This window comes from Capra hircus, chromosome 2 (assembly GCF_001704415.2).
Source record: "Capra hircus breed San Clemente chromosome 2, ASM170441v1, whole genome shotgun sequence".
In the NCBI taxonomy this organism is placed as follows: domain Eukaryota; kingdom Metazoa; phylum Chordata; class Mammalia; order Artiodactyla; family Bovidae; genus Capra; species Capra hircus.
The window spans coordinates 68,491,895-68,510,478 of NC_030809.1; the positions used below are offsets into that span (position 1 = coordinate 68,491,895).

The 18,584-nt window shown below is 37.1% G+C and overlaps 1 protein-coding gene across 2 annotated transcripts in view; it reads right to left on the bottom strand.

Annotated features, from left to right (window-relative positions):
* The window catches only part of DPP10 (dipeptidyl peptidase like 10), a 771,622-nt gene that overhangs the window by 49,658 nt on the left and 703,380 nt on the right, over window positions 1-18,584 (bottom strand). For both annotated transcript variants that reach the window (XM_005676208.3, XM_005676210.2), the window contains exons 14-17: window positions 7,909-8,000; window positions 7,453-7,500; window positions 3,807-3,928; window positions 2,435-2,482 (exon numbers count right to left, since the gene is read on the bottom strand). In XM_005676208.3, coding sequence (XP_005676265.1) covers window positions 2,435-2,482; window positions 3,807-3,928; window positions 7,453-7,500; window positions 7,909-8,000 — 310 coding nt within the window. The remainder of the gene's footprint in view (window positions 1-2,434; window positions 2,483-3,806; window positions 3,929-7,452; window positions 7,501-7,908; window positions 8,001-18,584) is intronic.

Genomic DNA, 18,584 nt, shown 5'->3' on the forward strand with positions numbered 1-18,584 from the left:
ACTTAGTTTAATAAAGATTAACCTGAAGATCCATTAACCCAAAGACTTAATTACAATCAAATTTAAATTTTATATAAATAAATAGTTGTCTTTCAAAAATAAAATTAGGCACCTGATCACTGTTTACAGTCCATTTATTTTCTTTATCTTGAGACTAACAGAATTTACTTATAAATGAGAAAATATGAAAGATTTGACTTAGACAAAAGTGTGTTGCAATTTGTAACAAAAGTTATTAGACAACAACATCCATTTTTAACAATAAAACACAATTAATTAAATTCAGGTTGGAAATTTTTAAAAAGTTATCATTTTGGCAGAATATGTAATGTAACACAAATAGTTGTTTATCAAGTAATTCCTATGTTGCAAATATAGCTCATCCTCACAGAAAATTCATTTGCTAATTTTTTTAAAGGACATAGATTCTATGAGATTATACCCACAAAAGATAGGTGACAGACTCACTCTATACGCTAATTTTTATATCTGTGAAATTCAATCTTCTTTCCATTTTATCAAATATACTACCCTTATTATCATTATTGTTGCTCTCAGTGTTGATATTCAACAGATTTAATATGCTTACCATAATCTTTTTAGGATTTACACTGATAAGTAGAAACCAGAAGATGTGCTAAATGATTTCCAAAATCACACAAAACTCCATTCACTATTTAAAAGTTTTATCTTCTTCTATGAGGCTGGACGTCTCCATTTGGCGGTATTTGAAAAGTGTAAATGGTCTTCCTCTGTCCTCTAAAAATTGTATTTGTCCTTTAGCATTACATTTTTATACTATCTGTCCTTTAAGTCAAAGCATTTAAGTAAAACTCCTACTTAAGTACTGATGTTAATGCTGAAATTCCAATATTTGGCCACCTCATGCAAAGAGTTGACTCATTGGAAAAGACTCTGATGCTGGGAGGGATTGGGCGCAGGAGGAGAAGGGGATGACAGGATGAGATGGCTGGATGGCATCACTACCTCAATGGACAGGAGTTTGAGTGAACTCTGGGAACTGGTGATGGACGGGGAGGCCTGGAGCGCTGCGATTCATGGGATTGCAGAGTCGGACACGACTGAATGACTAAACTGAGCTAAACTGATGTCATGAGAGAGACAAAAACAATATAATAAACTTTACAGTGGTGATCATAAACCTTATTCTGGAGTCATAATGTCTTATTTGATTCCCACCTGTGCTATCTTATATTAGAGTGACTCTCTCCAAGTTTTTTAACCTTTTTGGGACTCAATTTCCTCATCTATTAAAGTGGGTGATACAATTAACAATATCAGGGGTGTTCTGAGGAGTAAATGTGTTAATAAGTGTAAGCCTCAATTACAATAGATTATGGGCTTCCCTATAATCAATAGTTCAGGTGGTAAAGAAGCCACCTGCAACACAGGAGACCCAGGTTTGATTGCTGGGTTGGGAAGATCTGCTGGAGAATGGGTAGGCCAGCCATTCCAGTATTCTTAGGCTTCCCTTGTGGCATAGCTGGTAAAGAATTTGCCTGCAATGTGGCAGACCTGGGTTTGATCCCTGGGTTGGGAAGATCCCCTGGAGAAGGGAAAGGCTACCCACTCCAGTATTCTGGCCTGGAGAATTCCATGGACTGTATAGCCCATGGGGTTGCAAAGAATCGGACACGACTGAGAGACTTTCACAATAGATTATAATAGTCTATGATAAATCATTACAGCATGAGGGTATTGATTAAATAAAATTTTTTAATGAAAGAAAGAAAAGGACAGATGAAAATAAGGAAAAAGAGTCAGGAAGTAATTTGGCTATTCATTTTTAAGATCAGCTCAATCATGTTTGTGCTTGTACTCTTTACTGTTAAAATTCTTAAACACATTGACCACATCTTACTAGCAATGAACACCCAGTTTCTGCCATATATCCTAATAGAGTCTTCACTCAATAGATAATGGACAACTTAATAAATATATAAAAGCATAAATGAATATGTAAAACTAGTCATGGATAACTAAAATAAGTAAGATATAAAATATATGAAACAATATATTTTTCTTATTTTTTATAAAATAAGTGTGTTGATCTGGAGAAATAATCTACATGAGGTTCAAGAAAGAATAAACCAGAGCCCTAATGGGCCAATAGACTGAAACGTACCTAAATGAACTTCATCAATTACTCCTCAGTCAATCTAGATACAGGAGATATCCTATTTTGGGAATACATTGATAAGATCCAACTCCAATTATAAGGCAGCCCGACCCATTTGCTTTACTATTTCTCTTACACACACAAGGTCATATTGCTGGTACCTATGCCTATTTCCCCAGTCTGAGGGCTCCTTTGAAGAAGGTTCTATAGAGTACAAAACTCAGAATGAATAAGATCATATCAAAGACTGATGCCAATCATGACTATTCTGCATTGTTGTGTTCATGTACTTACTTGCTGGATTGTCTGTGCTGTGTAGGCTGACCACTGGAACCCCTGGACCTGGATTTTATAAATATATGTAGAAACATTTTAAAAACATCTAAATAATAATTATTAGAAGGTTAGATGACAGAATTCTTTTTTCCACATGTAAGCATTTCATAGTTAAAACATAATGAAATAGAAATCAGATTATTAGATTTCATTCCTTTCTATGCATATTTTATTCAGAAAAGTAAAAACATATGGGGAGAGAAACTATTTACAAGATTATTGCTAAGATCCTCCCTTCTCTAAAATGCCACATACTTCAATATTTCTATGGTTTTAGCCAATCTAATGCACCCTACTGTCTTTTTCTTTAGTCTTTAATAGAATAGTCACTGATCTGTCAGTTGATTCCCAAACCTGTGACCCTTTACCCTCTCATCCAAGATTCAATTCTATTTACCACTCAGCCAAGAAAGAAAGAATGCATGCATATTAGAAATATTTCATCCACAAGACAAATTAAATTTTGGAGCTAATCTTATATTAATTTAAAAATATGTGGAATAGTTATTTCAAATACACTGGACAATTCAAGTGTAACTATAAGATGTTATCTTGAAACTTCACTTCTCTAATGAACTCTATTTGGAGGCCAATGGTTTTTCTCTGGTGTCATCAAACAAGTACATTTCTGTTTTGATTATTTAAGGTGTCAAGAGAAAAAAATAAAGACAAAGAGCAAGTATTGGTCTATTCCTCATGGTATCTTAAAACAGGACTGCACAAGATACCAGCTAAAGCTGCAACATTCAATTTATTGCGTTATAAGAGGATATCTCTGATTTCATCAGAGTAGCCTGTTAAAGGTACAATGATTCCTACTAGTATAACCTAGACATACTTACCACTAGGTAAGACTTAGCATACTATTATCATATAGAAGAAATTACTGGGGTGAACACACTTTCTCAAAATTTAAGGAGACTAGACCCAAAGAATTAAATTTTTGTAGGTCCTAAATTTCTTAACAACAAAGCCATTATTTCAACAAGGAAAGTACTGCTTTTCCTAAAGTCTAGGTAAGTTAGTTTATTTTTCTACGATGACTTTGCTAATGTAAATGTTTATCACTTTTTAAAAAGATTCATATAAAATAGCACTTATTGATCATGTGCCTGTTTATATACTGACTTACTTCTAATTTCTGTCTTTTAAATAAAGTAATGGATACAATTTATATCACAAAAAAACCCTTATTTATTACTTTTTAACAAAAACTTGTGTAAACAAGGAATATAAAATCATATATTAAGGGTAATCATTACTACTTATAGTAATAGATACTGATCAAACAAAATTGATAAAATAAATTTTAACAGAAATCAACTATTACCTTTACAGAGTAATAAGAAATGTTGATTCATGGGACTAAAACTGGCATCAAAATATGTGCATTGTTCTTTCATAAAATTACATGAAATGCATTGACGATTCAATAAGCCTTCAGTAGAAGCACTGGGGAAAGAAAAAGAAAGTGAGAAATACTACTATTCTAGGTACTTAGATGTGTGGTATCATTATTTTAATATTAACATAAAGAAGTTACAGTATTACTTATGTTGAAGTTCCTCATAAATTATTAGTTATCATAAAAATGCAAAGTCAATTTCCATTACTAATGTTAAGATATACACATTTTTCTTCTCAGTAAAAAAATTAAAATTATGAACACCTATACATATGTAACATGTATATAGTTATACACGCTTTAAAGAAACTGACTTTCCCAGGATTCAATATAACTTATTCTTAGTTATATTTTTATAGATATTTCTTTGTAAAGTCTAAAAGGAAATTACCCACACAGACAAGCATAGTCACTAGCAATAATATTAGTTGAAAGAACTAATAAATTATGAATAATCATAAATTATCTGTGCTGCTAGACAGAAACACTGCTAATGATACATTTTTAAAAACTTGGCTGCACAAAATATTCTGTTTTATTTTGGAATAAAACACACAGTATACTATACTTCACAAAGTCACAACTTCACACTTGAAACATTTTGGGTTCATTATAAACTCAAATTTTCCTTTACACCCAAAGTGATCAATATAATAGGCACTTAAACACATTAGCTAGTTTTAGCCTTATGATAAATCATAGCCTTTTTTTTTCTTTTAAACTGTGTTAAAACAACATTCACCATTTTAGCCAGTTTTCAAGTATATGGTTAATTTCAGTCACAATATTGCAGAACTATTGCCACAGAGACACTATGAATGTGTGGCAGTCACACACAGAATTTAACTTTTCTCTCTCTCTACTCTGTCATATAATTTTTCAGATCTAAGTTCCCTAAAAATTTATATTGGTATTTTCTCATTATTTAGATTATGAAATGATTAAAAATAAAGAAAAGCATACTTTGAGACAAAATTATGACACTGAATATGGTAGCAATTCTGATTCTGTTAATCCCATAGATTAAACCAACCAATTAATATTTTTATGGACCTGGACAAGGCAATGATTACGTTTTTTGGGTTAAACACTAACAGTATCTTATAGTCAAGTCAACTGGCACTTGACGAGCCATGTAAAGAAAAATTTGTTGGTTGTACATTTTTGTTATAACCCAGTCTTCTACAGTAGTACAGGTCATAGATATATTGACTGTCGTATTGCTTTGCCTCAGTCACTAGAGACACGTGTGTGTTCTCATTTGCTTCAGTTGTGTACAGCTTTTTGTGACCCTGTAGACTATAGCCCTCCAGGCTCTCTTTCCATGGGGATTCTCCAGGCAAGAATACTGCAGTAGGTTGCCATGCCCTCCTCCGGGAGATCTTCCCAACGCAGGGATCAAATCCGTCTCTTACATGTCCTACGTTGGCAGGCAGGTTCTGTACCACTAGTGCCACCTCGGAAACCCACAAGCTTATTACTCGTTCAGTCATGTTTGACTCTTTGTGACCCCATGGATTGTAGCCTGCTAGGCTTCTCTGTCCATGGAATTCTCCAGGTAGGAATACTGGAGGAGGTTGCCGTTTCCTTCAAAGGGGATCTTCTTGACCCAGGAATCCATCCCAAATCTCCTGCATTCAAGGTAGATTCTTTACTGTCTGAGAAGCCCATAGGACAAGCACACAAATCTAAGAACTCTTTGTTACTCAAATCACATTTTTAGGCTAATAAAAGGAGAGAATGAAGTAGCTCCATTAGCTGAACTTAGCCAAATGTAATTTTCTGACACTCATTTTTTCTTTAAGGGTTTTACAAAATGAGAGAAATAAAATATCAGTCAAGTATTTCTAGATCTCTAAAGGATTGTTCTTGACTGCCAATATTAACCACAATATAAGCTTTAAGAAAGATAAGTTTTAGGTAACCAAAACTAGAAAGTGACCAATACTTTGATCAAGACGTCTAAGCTAAAATTAGAATCAGTCTCTTTAAATAAATAGCTGTTCTTCCTTTGGAAGTCGTTAGAATTGAGAACATGTGTTCCAGAGTCTAAGAGAAAAAAAAACAAAGAATGTAAAAATGACATACTGTGATATGTGATTAAAACGAGGAGAGGCTCACTTCAGATGACAGTGATTTATGCATAAATAAGAGTGTGTGGATGAACTAGAGTGAGTAAGGGTACTTGAAACATCCATTTTTGCTCTCAAAGGAAAGTCTAGGCTACTTGGTAAGAATCACTGGTGACACTGCTTCAAACATGATGAATTTCCACTGAGAATATGCCATGGCAGTTTTGACACTTTAAAAATGGATCTGTGAAACAGAAATTAGAAAGGATATATGATGTCTAGAATTAATAAGTTGCTTGCCAGACAAAAATGAAAGTCATTCTTGGGAAGCCCTGGTGAAAGCTTGCTGAGTGAGGAGGCATTTTTAATACTAAATAGGTATGACCTTAAACCCTTTTATGAATATAGCTTTCCATCTGGGAAAATTGGAGAGATAAAAATAGTCCCCATCCACAGCTCTATTTCGGTAAGCAAGGGCCATGCCTGGCTTAAATAACAATCTATGGATTTTACACATTCTGAGAGTGGGGAGAGAAAAACTGCCACTTGATCTACTCTACTAAATGTCCACAGTGCTTTAATTTGGAATAAATTATGTGTGTAATAAATCACATGTGTACAGTATTGCATGTGTGCTTAGTCTTTCAGTCAGTTCTGACTCTTTGCAACCCCGTGGACTGTGGCCCACCAGGCTCCTCTGTCCATGGGATGCTCCAGGCAAGAAGACAGAATGGGTAGCCATTCCCTTTTCTAGGGGATCTTCCTAACCCAGGGATTGAACCCGGGTATCCTGCATTGCAGGTGGATTCTTTACCATCTGAGACACCAATTCAGTTCAGTTCAGCTGCTCAGTCCTGTCCAACTCTTTTTGATCCCATGGACTGCAGCATGCCAATCTTCCTTGTCCACCATCACTCCCAGAGCTTGTTCAAACTCATGTCCATCGAGTTGGTGATGCCATCCAACCATCTGATCCTCTGTCATCCCCTTCTCCTCCTGACTTCAATCTTTCCCAGCATCAGGGTCAGTTTCTAAATGAGTCAGTTTTTCACATCAGGTGGCCAAAGTATTGGAGCTCCAGCTTCAGAATAAATGAATATTTAGGAGTGATTTCCTTTAGGATTGACTGGTTTGATCAGGGAGGGCCTCATATACTGAAAACTTTAAATGAGGCATAGCAGAACAAAAAGCTATTTGGGAAATAAGGAAATGCTAGTGATATGTGTCATTCAGCGATGCAAGCCTCAAAAAAAAAAAAAAGATATTTTGAAAGGATAAAAACAAGTGAGAGAAAAATAAAGGAGGAATAAGATGGTGTCCACTCCAGTTGCAAACCTTTAGGCTCACAATGGTCGAGAGATGAAGTTTTATCATACTGAGTTGGCTCTCTCCTAGTCATACCAAAAATGCAACTTCAGATCTTTCCATCCTATGATTATGCTGTGTGGATGGCCCCTGAGTAATCAACTTGTGCAGGAAGGTCCTCTCACACTGCTTACCTGTACAGCTGCCTCCCTCTGGGAGATGACTCGGTGCTCAGAAAGTAACTGCCCATGAAAAAAAAAAAAAACACAAACATCAGGCACCAATCAGTTTTTGCAAAACTGAGTTTTCACTTGAATTTTCCAACTGCCAAAGAATAGGCAAGAGCTTTTCTATTATTCAACAGCAGGGATTTGATCCATCTGGGAAACATCTTTTCTTAAAATGTTGTCATACTTTTTTTTCTATGCTCTCTCACAATCTCTCTGAGTGTGACTCTGTATGTGTGCGCGCGTGCATGTGTCTGTGTAAGCATCTTTTTGGGTGAAGCTGAGGGAGAGTCTTAAAGATTGTTTTTTACATGGCCAGGCTACTTGGATTAGGACCATGGTAAGCAAAAAATAAATCTGGCAGATAAGATTGCATTTAACAACACTGACTTCCAACTTGATCAGAGAATCAAAAACGCTCACATTTTTTGTGTAGTTTCATCATATGCCAGGATCTTTATCACTTCCCAGTTTCCTGATGTCAGATGCCGCACGGTAATTTGCTCACTTTTACTCTGCAAATAAATAGAAAACATTGATTTCCCTTTTATTTAAATAGCATCTCTCTGGTCAACACCAAAGTGCTAACTGACCCTGTCACTTTTAATTCTTTAGTTCTCAGCTAACATTGAGTTTCTTGTTTTTAATCTCAAGAATGAATACACATTCACATAACCATAGTTACAGGCAAGACAGTACTTTTATTCCTATGCTGTAGGAAAATCATTCAGAAAACATCTCCACATAGGACTACATGGGTAGCATCACCTTGACATAGGAAGTCATCTTGGCATTTAATACAGACATAGGACTTTGATAGCGTTAATCTAAATGATCGACAGCTAAACAGCTTGAATAGCTTTGAATAAAACTTTTAGAACAAACTTCATTTCAAATAGATTTTAAGTGTTATATGCTTTTAACCTTTGCAGCATGTATATTGAGAATAATATTGATAGATTTGCTATTTTCACTTAATACTTTATTTCTGAGATTAATTCATGTTGATACTTGTAGACATAGTTTATTTTCACTGCTATATGGTATTTTATTGTATGCATGAATACAGAAAATTTTATTTTTTGATATTTGAGTTTTTCCGAATTTTTGCTCTTTAAAACAAGTTGTCTGTGAACTACTTTATTAATGTCTCCTTGTGCATGTGGCAGGGTTTTCTTGAGACAAACGCTGGTAAGTGAGAAAACTCCTGGAGGGACCACAGAGAACATGGCAGAGGAGTAAGACGAGATCACCAGCCTCCCCCGAAATACATAAAAAACTCATCAAGATATGGAGCAACTCCTACAAAGTAACCTCTAGGTGACAGCAGAAGACCCCAGGCCTCCAGGGGGACAGGCTAAGTTCCCTGAAATGAAGTAGTAGAGAGAAGGGAGGCAAAAAGGGAAAAGAGGAAGAACTTCTGGGCAGGAACTCTTGCCCCAGAGGAGGGTGGGAGCATGCACAGGGAAACTCCCTCACAGATAGGCCCAAAGAGGAGCTAGGAAGTCTTGGAAAATCAGGGACTTCTGCTGCTGCTGCTGCTGCTAAGTCACTTCAGTCGTGTCCGACTCTATGTGACCCCATAGACGGCAGCCCACCAGGCTCTGCCGTCCCTGGGATTCTCCAGGCAAGAACACTGGAGTGGGTTGCCATTTTCTTCTCCAATGCATGAAAGTGAAAAGTGAAAGCGAAGTCGCTTAGTCGTGTCTGACTCTTCGCCACCCCATGGACTACAGCCCACCAGGCTCCTGCGTCGATGGGATTTTCCAGGCAAGAGTACTGGAGTGGGGTGCCCACTGCTGTCTCCAAATCAGGGACTTGGAGGGCAGTAAACAGAGAAAGCCGTACTTCTCAGCTCGTTAACAGCTCATGGACTGTGGCCCTAAACAGACAGCAGGCTTGGGAACCGAGAGTGGCGCGGCATACAAACCCAGCCAGTGCACACAACCCTTGCAGCACAGAGGACAGTCCCAGGTAGCCAGTGTGACGTGGCAGATAAACCTAGCTAGCAAGTAGCACAGAGGGCAGGCCCAGGTACCAGGCAGACAAACACAGCTTGTGCAAAGGGCGGGATTAGGGTGCCCATAGTGGGAAGGCATACAAACTTGGGCAGCGCACACAACCCTCCCGGCACAGCTGGAAGAAGAACAAACACCCCCACGACAAAGAGTGCAGGCAGTGAGACGAAACAAGTGCACATAAACCTCGCGACGCAGAAGGTGGAGCTCGGGAACTGAGAGTCAAGTGCACACAGCCCTGAGACACAGAGGGTGAGCTTAGGGGGCTGAAGGAGTCCCACACAAGTCGCGGCGACGCAGAAGGATCCATACAAGCACCTACCTAGGAAGTTTCTGCCAGCAGCGAAGGGTGGGACAGGGGAACTGAATCACCAGCAATGATCCCAGGGGTAAGCAGTGGACTGGCTGCACTGCATATATGCTGAGAGAGACACTTTGAAGCAGCTGTGAAAACAGACACCCCTAACACTGCGAAAGCTAGGACTGCCCAAAGGCATACTTAACCCACAGACACTCCAAAACCTACTACTGGAAACGGCACTGCCCTTGAGAAAGACAAGATCCGGCTCCGTCAACCAGAACACAGGCACCAACCAGGAGAACATCACAGGACACTAACCCAACCCTATCCACAGAGGCAGACTCCACAGCCAAGAACTGCGACCTTGAAAACCCTTTTTAATTTTTTTTTCCTTTTTCATTTTTTACTTTTTCTTTTTTTCTCTTATAAATCACACCATTTATTCCCCCAATATATCTCCACCTTCACACTAGCATTTAGCGGTGCTGTGTTTTCCTCTTTTTTATCTTGTTATAAAAAAACCACACACACACATTTTAAGATTTGTTCTTCTTATAAATCACACTGCTTATTCCCCAACATATTTTCACTATCACATTAGCTTTTTGCGATGCTGTGGAGTTTTCCTCTTTGTTTTCCTTGTTAAAAAAAAAAAATAATTTCAAGATTTTGTTTGCTTTTTTTCTTACAAATCACATGGTTTATTCCCCCTACGTATTTCCACCTCCATATTAGCCTTCTGCAGTGCTGCAGAGTTTTCCTCTTTGTGTTTTTGTCAAAAAAAAAAAAAGGCAAGAAAAAAATTCATTTTAGGTTTTTTTTTCTTTTTTCCCCTCACTTTTTTTTCTTTTCTTTTTACTTGAGGAGTTTTTGGATTTTGTTTTGGATATATTCAACTGCTTTTCCTACTGTTCTTTACTGGCTGTAGCTATTCCTGAATATATATATATATATCTTTTCCACACATGTCTATTCATCTTTGTTTTCTATTTTTTCTTTCTCTCTTTCTCTTTTTATATTTTAGTCCTCTTCTCCATCCCTTCTTTTTCTTTTTTCTCGCCCTTCTCCTATTTCCTTTTTCCTCTCTTTTTTTATTCTCCCTTTTTTTCCCTCACTCTGCTTTCACCAAGTTAAGTTGTTGAGCTCTCTATGCTATATTCCCCAATTGGCCTTCTGCTTGTACTCAGATTATCAGACTGAGAATTAGTTAACTCTTCTTCCAATTGGTTGATATCACCTCTGGTTTCCCTGGCTCATCAAGTCAATCTCCTGTACTTTTTATCTTTAGAACGCTTTGGTTATAACTGTATAGTGGAACTGTATGTATATGTCCCAGTATTTCTGTAATTACCTACTTTATCTCCTCCCACTAGAACATAGGCACAAGTCACCCCAACAAGAAATCAACACAAACCACCCAATTAACATTTCCCTCCAGGGGCAAAAATCAAAAGGAAGAAGTAATACAACCCTAAAGCCCGGAAAAAGGAGACTTCAAATGGACCAAGTTACCAAAAAAAAAAAAAAAAAAAAAAAGATGATGATGAAAAGACAGAGAAATACAACACAAATGAAAGAGCAAGGTAGAAATTCAAAAGACTAAATAAATAAAGAGGAAATAAGTAAGCTCCCTGAAAAAGAATTCAAAATAATGATAGTAAAGATGCTCCCAAGACTTGAAAATAGAATGGAGAAAATGCAAGAAGCATTTAACACAGTTAATACAATGACCAAGGACATACAAGAAATAAAGAAAAAGCAAACAGAGATGAATAACACTATTACTGAAATTAAAAATACACTACAAGCAACCAATAGCAGAATAACAGGCAGAGGAATGGATAAGTAAGCTGGAGGATAGAGTGGTGGAAATAACTGCTGAAGAGCATAATAAAGGGAAAGGAATGAAGAGAATTGAGGAAAGCCTCAGAGACCTTTGGGACAATATTAAACACACCAATATTTGAGTTATAGAGGTCCCAGAGGAAGAAGAAAAAAAGAAAGACACTGAGAAAATTTTAGAAGAAATTACAGTTGAAAACTTCCCTAACATGGGAAATAGTCAATCAAGTCCAAGAAGCGCAGAGAGTCTCCTACAGGATGAACCCAAGGAGAAACACATCAAGACAAAGGTTAAGCACAAAGAAAGAATATTAAAAGCAGCAAGGGAAAAGCAACAAGTAATGTACAAGAGAAAACCCATATGATTAACAACAGATCTTTCAGCCAGAAGGGAATGGCAGGATATACTTAAACTACTGAGAGAGAAAATCCTACAACCACAATTACTCTACCCACCAACGATCTCATTCAAAATTGATGGAGAAATCAAAAGCTTTACAGACAAGGAGAAATTAAGAGAATTCAGCACCAACAAACCAGCCTTGCAACATATACTAAAGGGACTTACATAGCCAGTAAACACAAGAGAAAGGAAAGACTTACAAAAACAAACCCAAAATAATAAAGAAATGGCCAATAGGAACATATGTATCAATAATTACCTTAAATGTAAATGGATTAAATGCACCAACCAAAAGATACAGACTGACTGAATGGATATAAAAACAAGACCCATATATATGCTGCCTACAGGAGACCCACTTCAGACCTACAGACACATACAGACTGAAAGTAAAAGGCTGGAATAAGATATTCCATGTGAATGGAAACCAAAAGAAAGCTGGAGTGACAATCCTCATTTCAGACAAAATAGACTTTAAAATAAAGAATATCATAAGAGAAGAAGAAGGACACTACATAATGATCTAGGGATCAATCCAAGAAGAAGACATAGCAATTGTAAATATCCATGCACCCAACATAGAAGAACCACAATACATGAGGCAAACTAATAGACATAGGAGGAGAAATCAACAGCAACACAATAATAGTAGGGGACTTTAACACCCAACTGTCATCAATGGACAGATCATCAAAACTGAGAATCAATAAGGAAACACCAATCTTAAATGAAACATTAGACCAAATGGACCTAATTGATATCTTCAGAACTTTCCATCCAAATACAGAAGAATACACTTTCTTCTCAAGTGCACATGGAACATTCTCAAGGATAGACCACATCTTGGACCACAAATCAAGCCTCAGTAAATTTAAGAAAATTGAAATTGTATCAAGAATCTTCTGACTATAATGCTATGAGACTACAACTATCAACTACAGGAAAAAACAGCAAAAATCACAAACTCATGGAGATTAAACAATACAGTACTAAATAACAAAGAGTTTACTGAAGAAATAAAAAAAGAAATCAAAAGATTCCTAGAAACAGATGACAATGAAAACACGATGACCCCAAACCTATGGGACTTAGCAAAAGCAGTTCTAAGAGGGAGGTTTATAGCAATACAACCATAAGTCAAGAAGAAAGAAAAGCATCAAATAGACAGCCTAACTCTACATCTAAAGCAGCTGGAAAAAGAAGAACAGAAACCACCCAACATCAGCAGAAGGAAGATCATAAAAATCAGAGCAGAAACAAATGAAAAAGAAATGAAAGAAACAATAGCAAAGATTAATAAAACTAAAAGCTGATTCTTTGAGAAAATTAACAAAATTGACAAACCACTAGCTAGACTCATCAAGAAAAAAAGGGAGAAAAATCAGACCAATAAAATTAGAAATTAATAAGGAGAGGTTGCAACAGACAACAGAAATACAAAGGATCATAAGAGAATATTATGAGCAACAATATGCTAATAAAATGGACAACCTAGAGGAAATGGAGAGATACTTAGAAAAGATCAGCCTCCCAAAACTGAATCAGGAAGAAATCAAAATTATGAACAACCCAATTACAAACACTGAAATTGAAATGGTGATCAAAAATCTCCCCCAAAACAAGCCCAGAGCCAGATGGCTTCACAGGGGAATTCTATCAAACATTCAGAGAAGAGCTAATGCCTATTTTTCTGAAACTCTTTGAAAATATTGCAGAGGAAGGAAAACTTCCAAATTCATTCTACAAGGCTACAATCACCCTAGTACCAAAGCCAAGAAAAGACAACACACAAAAAAGAAAATTATAGGCCAATATCGCTGATGAACATAGATGCAGAAATTTTCAACAAAATTCTAGCAAACCATAGAATGGTGTTGATGCACCATATCAACAGATTGAAAAATAAAAACCACATGATCATCTCAATAGATGCAGAAAAAGCCTTTGATAAAATCCAGCATCCATTTATGATAAAAAAAAAAAAAACACTTCAAAAATGGGCATAGAAGAAACCTACTTCAACATAGAAAAGGCCATATATGAAAAGCCCACAGCAAACATTATTCTCAATGGTGAAACATTAAAATCTTTCCCTCTAAGATCAGGAACAGACAAGGGTGTCCACTCTCACCACTATTCTTCAACATAGTTTTGGAAGTCCTAACAATAACAATTAGAGAAGAAAAAGAAATAAAAGGAATCCAGATCAGAAAAGAAGTAAAACTCTCACTGTTTGCAGATAACGTGATACTATACATAGAAAACCCAAAAGATACTATTAGAAAATTACTAGAGCTAATCAGTGAATTCAGCAGTCACAGGATACAATGTCAATACTCAGAAATCACTTCCACTCCTATATACTAACAATGAAAAATCAGAAAGAGAAAATAAGGAATCAATACCATTCCCATTTCAACAAAAAGATTAAAATATTTAGGAATAAAACTACCTAAGAAAAAAAAAAAAGATCTGTTTACAGAAAACTATAAGACACTGATGAAAGAAATCAAAGATGATACAAACAGATGGACAGATATTCCATGTTTCTGGGTGGAAAGAATCAATATTGTGAAAATGACTATACTACCAAATGCAGTCTACAGATTCAATGTGATCCCTATCAAATTACCAATGGCTTTTTTCACCAAACTGGAATGAAAAATTTCACAATTCATATGGAAACACAAAAGACTCAAAATAGCAAAACAACAACAACAACAACAAAACAGTCTTGAGAAAGAAGAATGGAGCTGGAGGAATCAACCTTCCTGACTTCAGACTATACACCAGAGCTACACTCCTCAAGACAGTATGGTACTGGCACAAAAACAGAAATATAGATGAATGGAACAAGGTAGAGAAGCCAGATATGAACCCATGCACCCATGGGTACCTGGTACCTTATTTTTTGACAAAGGAGGCAAGAATATATAATGGGGCAAAGACAACCTCTTCAATAAGTGGTACAATGCTGGGAAAATTGGACAGCTAAAAAGAATGAAATTAGATCACTTACCTAATGCCACACACAAAGATAAACACAGAATGGATTAAGACCTAAATGTAAGACCACAAACTATTAAACTCTTAAAAGAGAACATAAGCAGAACACTTGATGACATAGATCAAAGCAAGATCTATGACCCACCTCCTAGAGTAATGAAAATAAAAACAAAAATAAACAAGTGGGACCTAATTAAACTTAAAAGCTTTTTCACAACAAAGGAAACTACAAACAAGGTGAAAGACAACGCTCAGAATGGAAAAGATAATAACAAGGGAAACAACTGATAAAGAATTAATTTCCAAAATATACAAGCAGCTTATATGACTCAATACCAAAAAAGCAAACAACACAATCAAAAAGTGGGAAAGGGACCTGAAGAGACATGTCTCCAAAGAAGACATACACATGGCTAACAAGCACATGAAAAGATGCTCAACATCTCATTATCAGATAAATGCAAATCAAAACTATAATAAGATACCACCTCACACCAATCAGAATGGCCATCATCAAAAATCTACAAACAATAAATGCTGGAGAGGGTGTGGAAAAAAGGGAACACTCTTGCATTGCTGGTGGGAATGTAAACTGATACAGCCTCTATAGAAGATGGTATGGAGACTCCTTAAAAAAGCTAGGAATAAAACCATCATAAGACCCAGCAATTCCATTTCTAGGCATATACCCTGAGGAAATCAAAACTGAAAAAGACACATGTACCCCAGTGTTCACTGCAGCTCTATTTAAAATAGCTAGAACATGGAAACTACCTAGATGTCCATCAATAGATGAATGGATAAAGAAGCTATGGTACAGATATACAATGGAATATCACTCAGCCAAAAAAAAGGAACACATTTGAATACATTCTAATGAGGTGGACAAAACTAGAGTCCATTATACAAAATGAAGTAAGTCAGAAAGAGAAATATAAATACTGTACACTGACACATATATATGGAATCTGAAGAAATGGCACTGATGAATTTATTTTCAGGGCAGCAATGGAGAAACAGACATAGAGAACAGACCAACAGACAAGGTGGCAGGAGAGGAGGGAGAAGGGGGGATGTATATAGAGAGTAACAGAAATTTACAATGCCATGTGTAAAACAGAGAGCCAATGGGAATTTGCTGTAAGACTCAGGGAACTCAAACAGGGGCTCTGCAGAAGAGCTCCTCTGAAGGGTGGGTGGGAAAGGAAAAGGGAGGGAGGTCTGAGAGGGAAGCGACATGGGTATACCTATGGCTGACTCTTGAAGCATGACAGAAAACCACAAAATTCTGTAGAGCAATTATCCTTCAATTAAAAAATTTAAAAAAAAAACCACAATACTGATATGTAGGATTGTTTTGTCAAAAGATATGTATCTTCTACCTAACTCAATCTTGTTTAGTTGCTAAGTTGTGTCAGACTCTTTTGAGACCTTATGGACTTGAGTCCACCAGGATCTTCTGTTTGTGGGATTTCTCAGGCAGGAATACTGGAGTGGGTTGCCATTTTCTTCTCCTGGAGATCTTCCCCACCCAGGGAACAAACCTGAGTCTCCTTCTTGGCAGACGGAGTCTTTACCATTGAGTCACTTGGGGAGCCTGCCAATAGTGACAGATGATTTTCAAAAGCTGTGCCAATTTATAATTTACTAGCAGTATCAGTTTCTGTTGCTCCACATTTTCTCCACTTCCTCACCAAGTGTTAATTTCATGACTAATTTTTCTGTCAAATTAATAAGTATGAAATTATATCCCATTATGTCCCACATAATGGCAGAAGGCAATGGCAACCCACTCCAGTACATGACAGGACACGACTGAGTGAGTTCACTTTCACTTTTCACTTTCTTGCATTGGAGAAGAAAATGGCAACCCACTCCAGTGTTCTTGCCTGGAGAATCCCAGGGACAGGGGAGCCTGGTGGGCTGCCATCTATGGTGTCACACAGAGTGGGACATGACTGAAGTGACTTAGCAGCTTAGCAGCATGTCCCATTTATGTCCCATCACCTTTACATTAAGAAAATTATCAAAGTTGTAGAAAGGTTAATGAAAAGGACATGAATATCTATTTGAGTGTTACTGAGATTCACCAAACATCAACATTTCAAATATTCACCCTCCCCCTTTATTTGTATGCTGAGTCATTTGAAACTAAGTTGAAAACATCGGACTATTTTGGCTCTAAATATTTCAGTATGCATTTCTCAAAAGTAAGAATATTTTTTCATATAAGCAAATGGCATATCACTCCTATGAAAATAACATTGTGTGTGCTATGTGCTCAGTTGCTCAGTCATGTCCAGCTATTTGACTGTAGCCTGTCAGGCTCTTCTGCCCATGGAATTTTCCAGGCAAAAATATTGGAGTAGGTTGCCATTTCCTACTCCAGGGATTGAACCCACATCTCTTGCATCTCCTGCACTGGCAGGCAGATTCTTTACCACTAGCACCACCTGGGAAGCCCCAAATAAGAACATTCATTTCAGTGCTCAGTCATGTCTAACTGTTAGTGACCCCATGGACTGCAGCATGCCAGGCTTCCTTGTCTATCATCAACTCCAGGAGCTTGCTCAAACTCATGTCCGTTGACTGGATGATGCCATTCAACCATCTCATCCTCTCTTGTGCCCTTATCCTCCTCCCCTCAATCTTTCCCAGCATCAAGGTCTTTTCCAGTGAGTGACTTTTTCACATCAGGTAGCCAAAGTATTGAGGCTTCAGCTTCTGCCTCAGTCCTTCCATTGAATACTCAGGACTATTTCCTTTAGGATTGACTGGTTGGATCTGCTTGCAGTCCAAAAGACTCTCATGAGTCTTCTCCAACACCACAGTTCAAATAATAATAACATTAATATCATCTAGATGTATAGTCTATATTCTAATATCCACATTGCCCTAAGTAACCCAAATATCTCTATATCTATATCTATCTATCTATCTTTCTATCATCTATCTGATAATTGCACTGGGTTGTTGCCTCTTTAGTCTCTTTTAAGGTAAATGCTATCCTATCATTTTTTGATTTCTAAAACATTGAACATTTTTAAGACCCTTGGTCCAGCAGTCTTATAGAATGCCCAGCATTCTGGATTATCTGTTTTTTATGATAAAATTTAGACTAACATTTTTGGCAAGGATATTATAGAGGTGATAATGGATACCTCTTTTACTTCACCGAGTGTGGAAGAATTGATGCTTTTGAACTGTGGTGTTGGAGAAGACTCTTGAGAGTCCCTTGGACAGCAAGGAGATCCAACCAGCCCATTGTAAAGAAAATCAACCCTGAATATTCATTGGGAGGACTGATATTGAAGCTGAAACTCCAATACTTCAGCCACAGATGCAAAGACTGACTCATTTGAAAAGACCGTGATGCTGGGAAAGATGGAAGGCAGGAGGAGAAAGGGATGACACAGGATGAGATGGTTGGATGGTATCACTGACTCAATGGACATGAATTTGAGTAAACTCAAGGAGTTGGTGATGGGCAGGAAGGCCTGGCATGTTGCAGTCCATGGGGTTGCAAAGA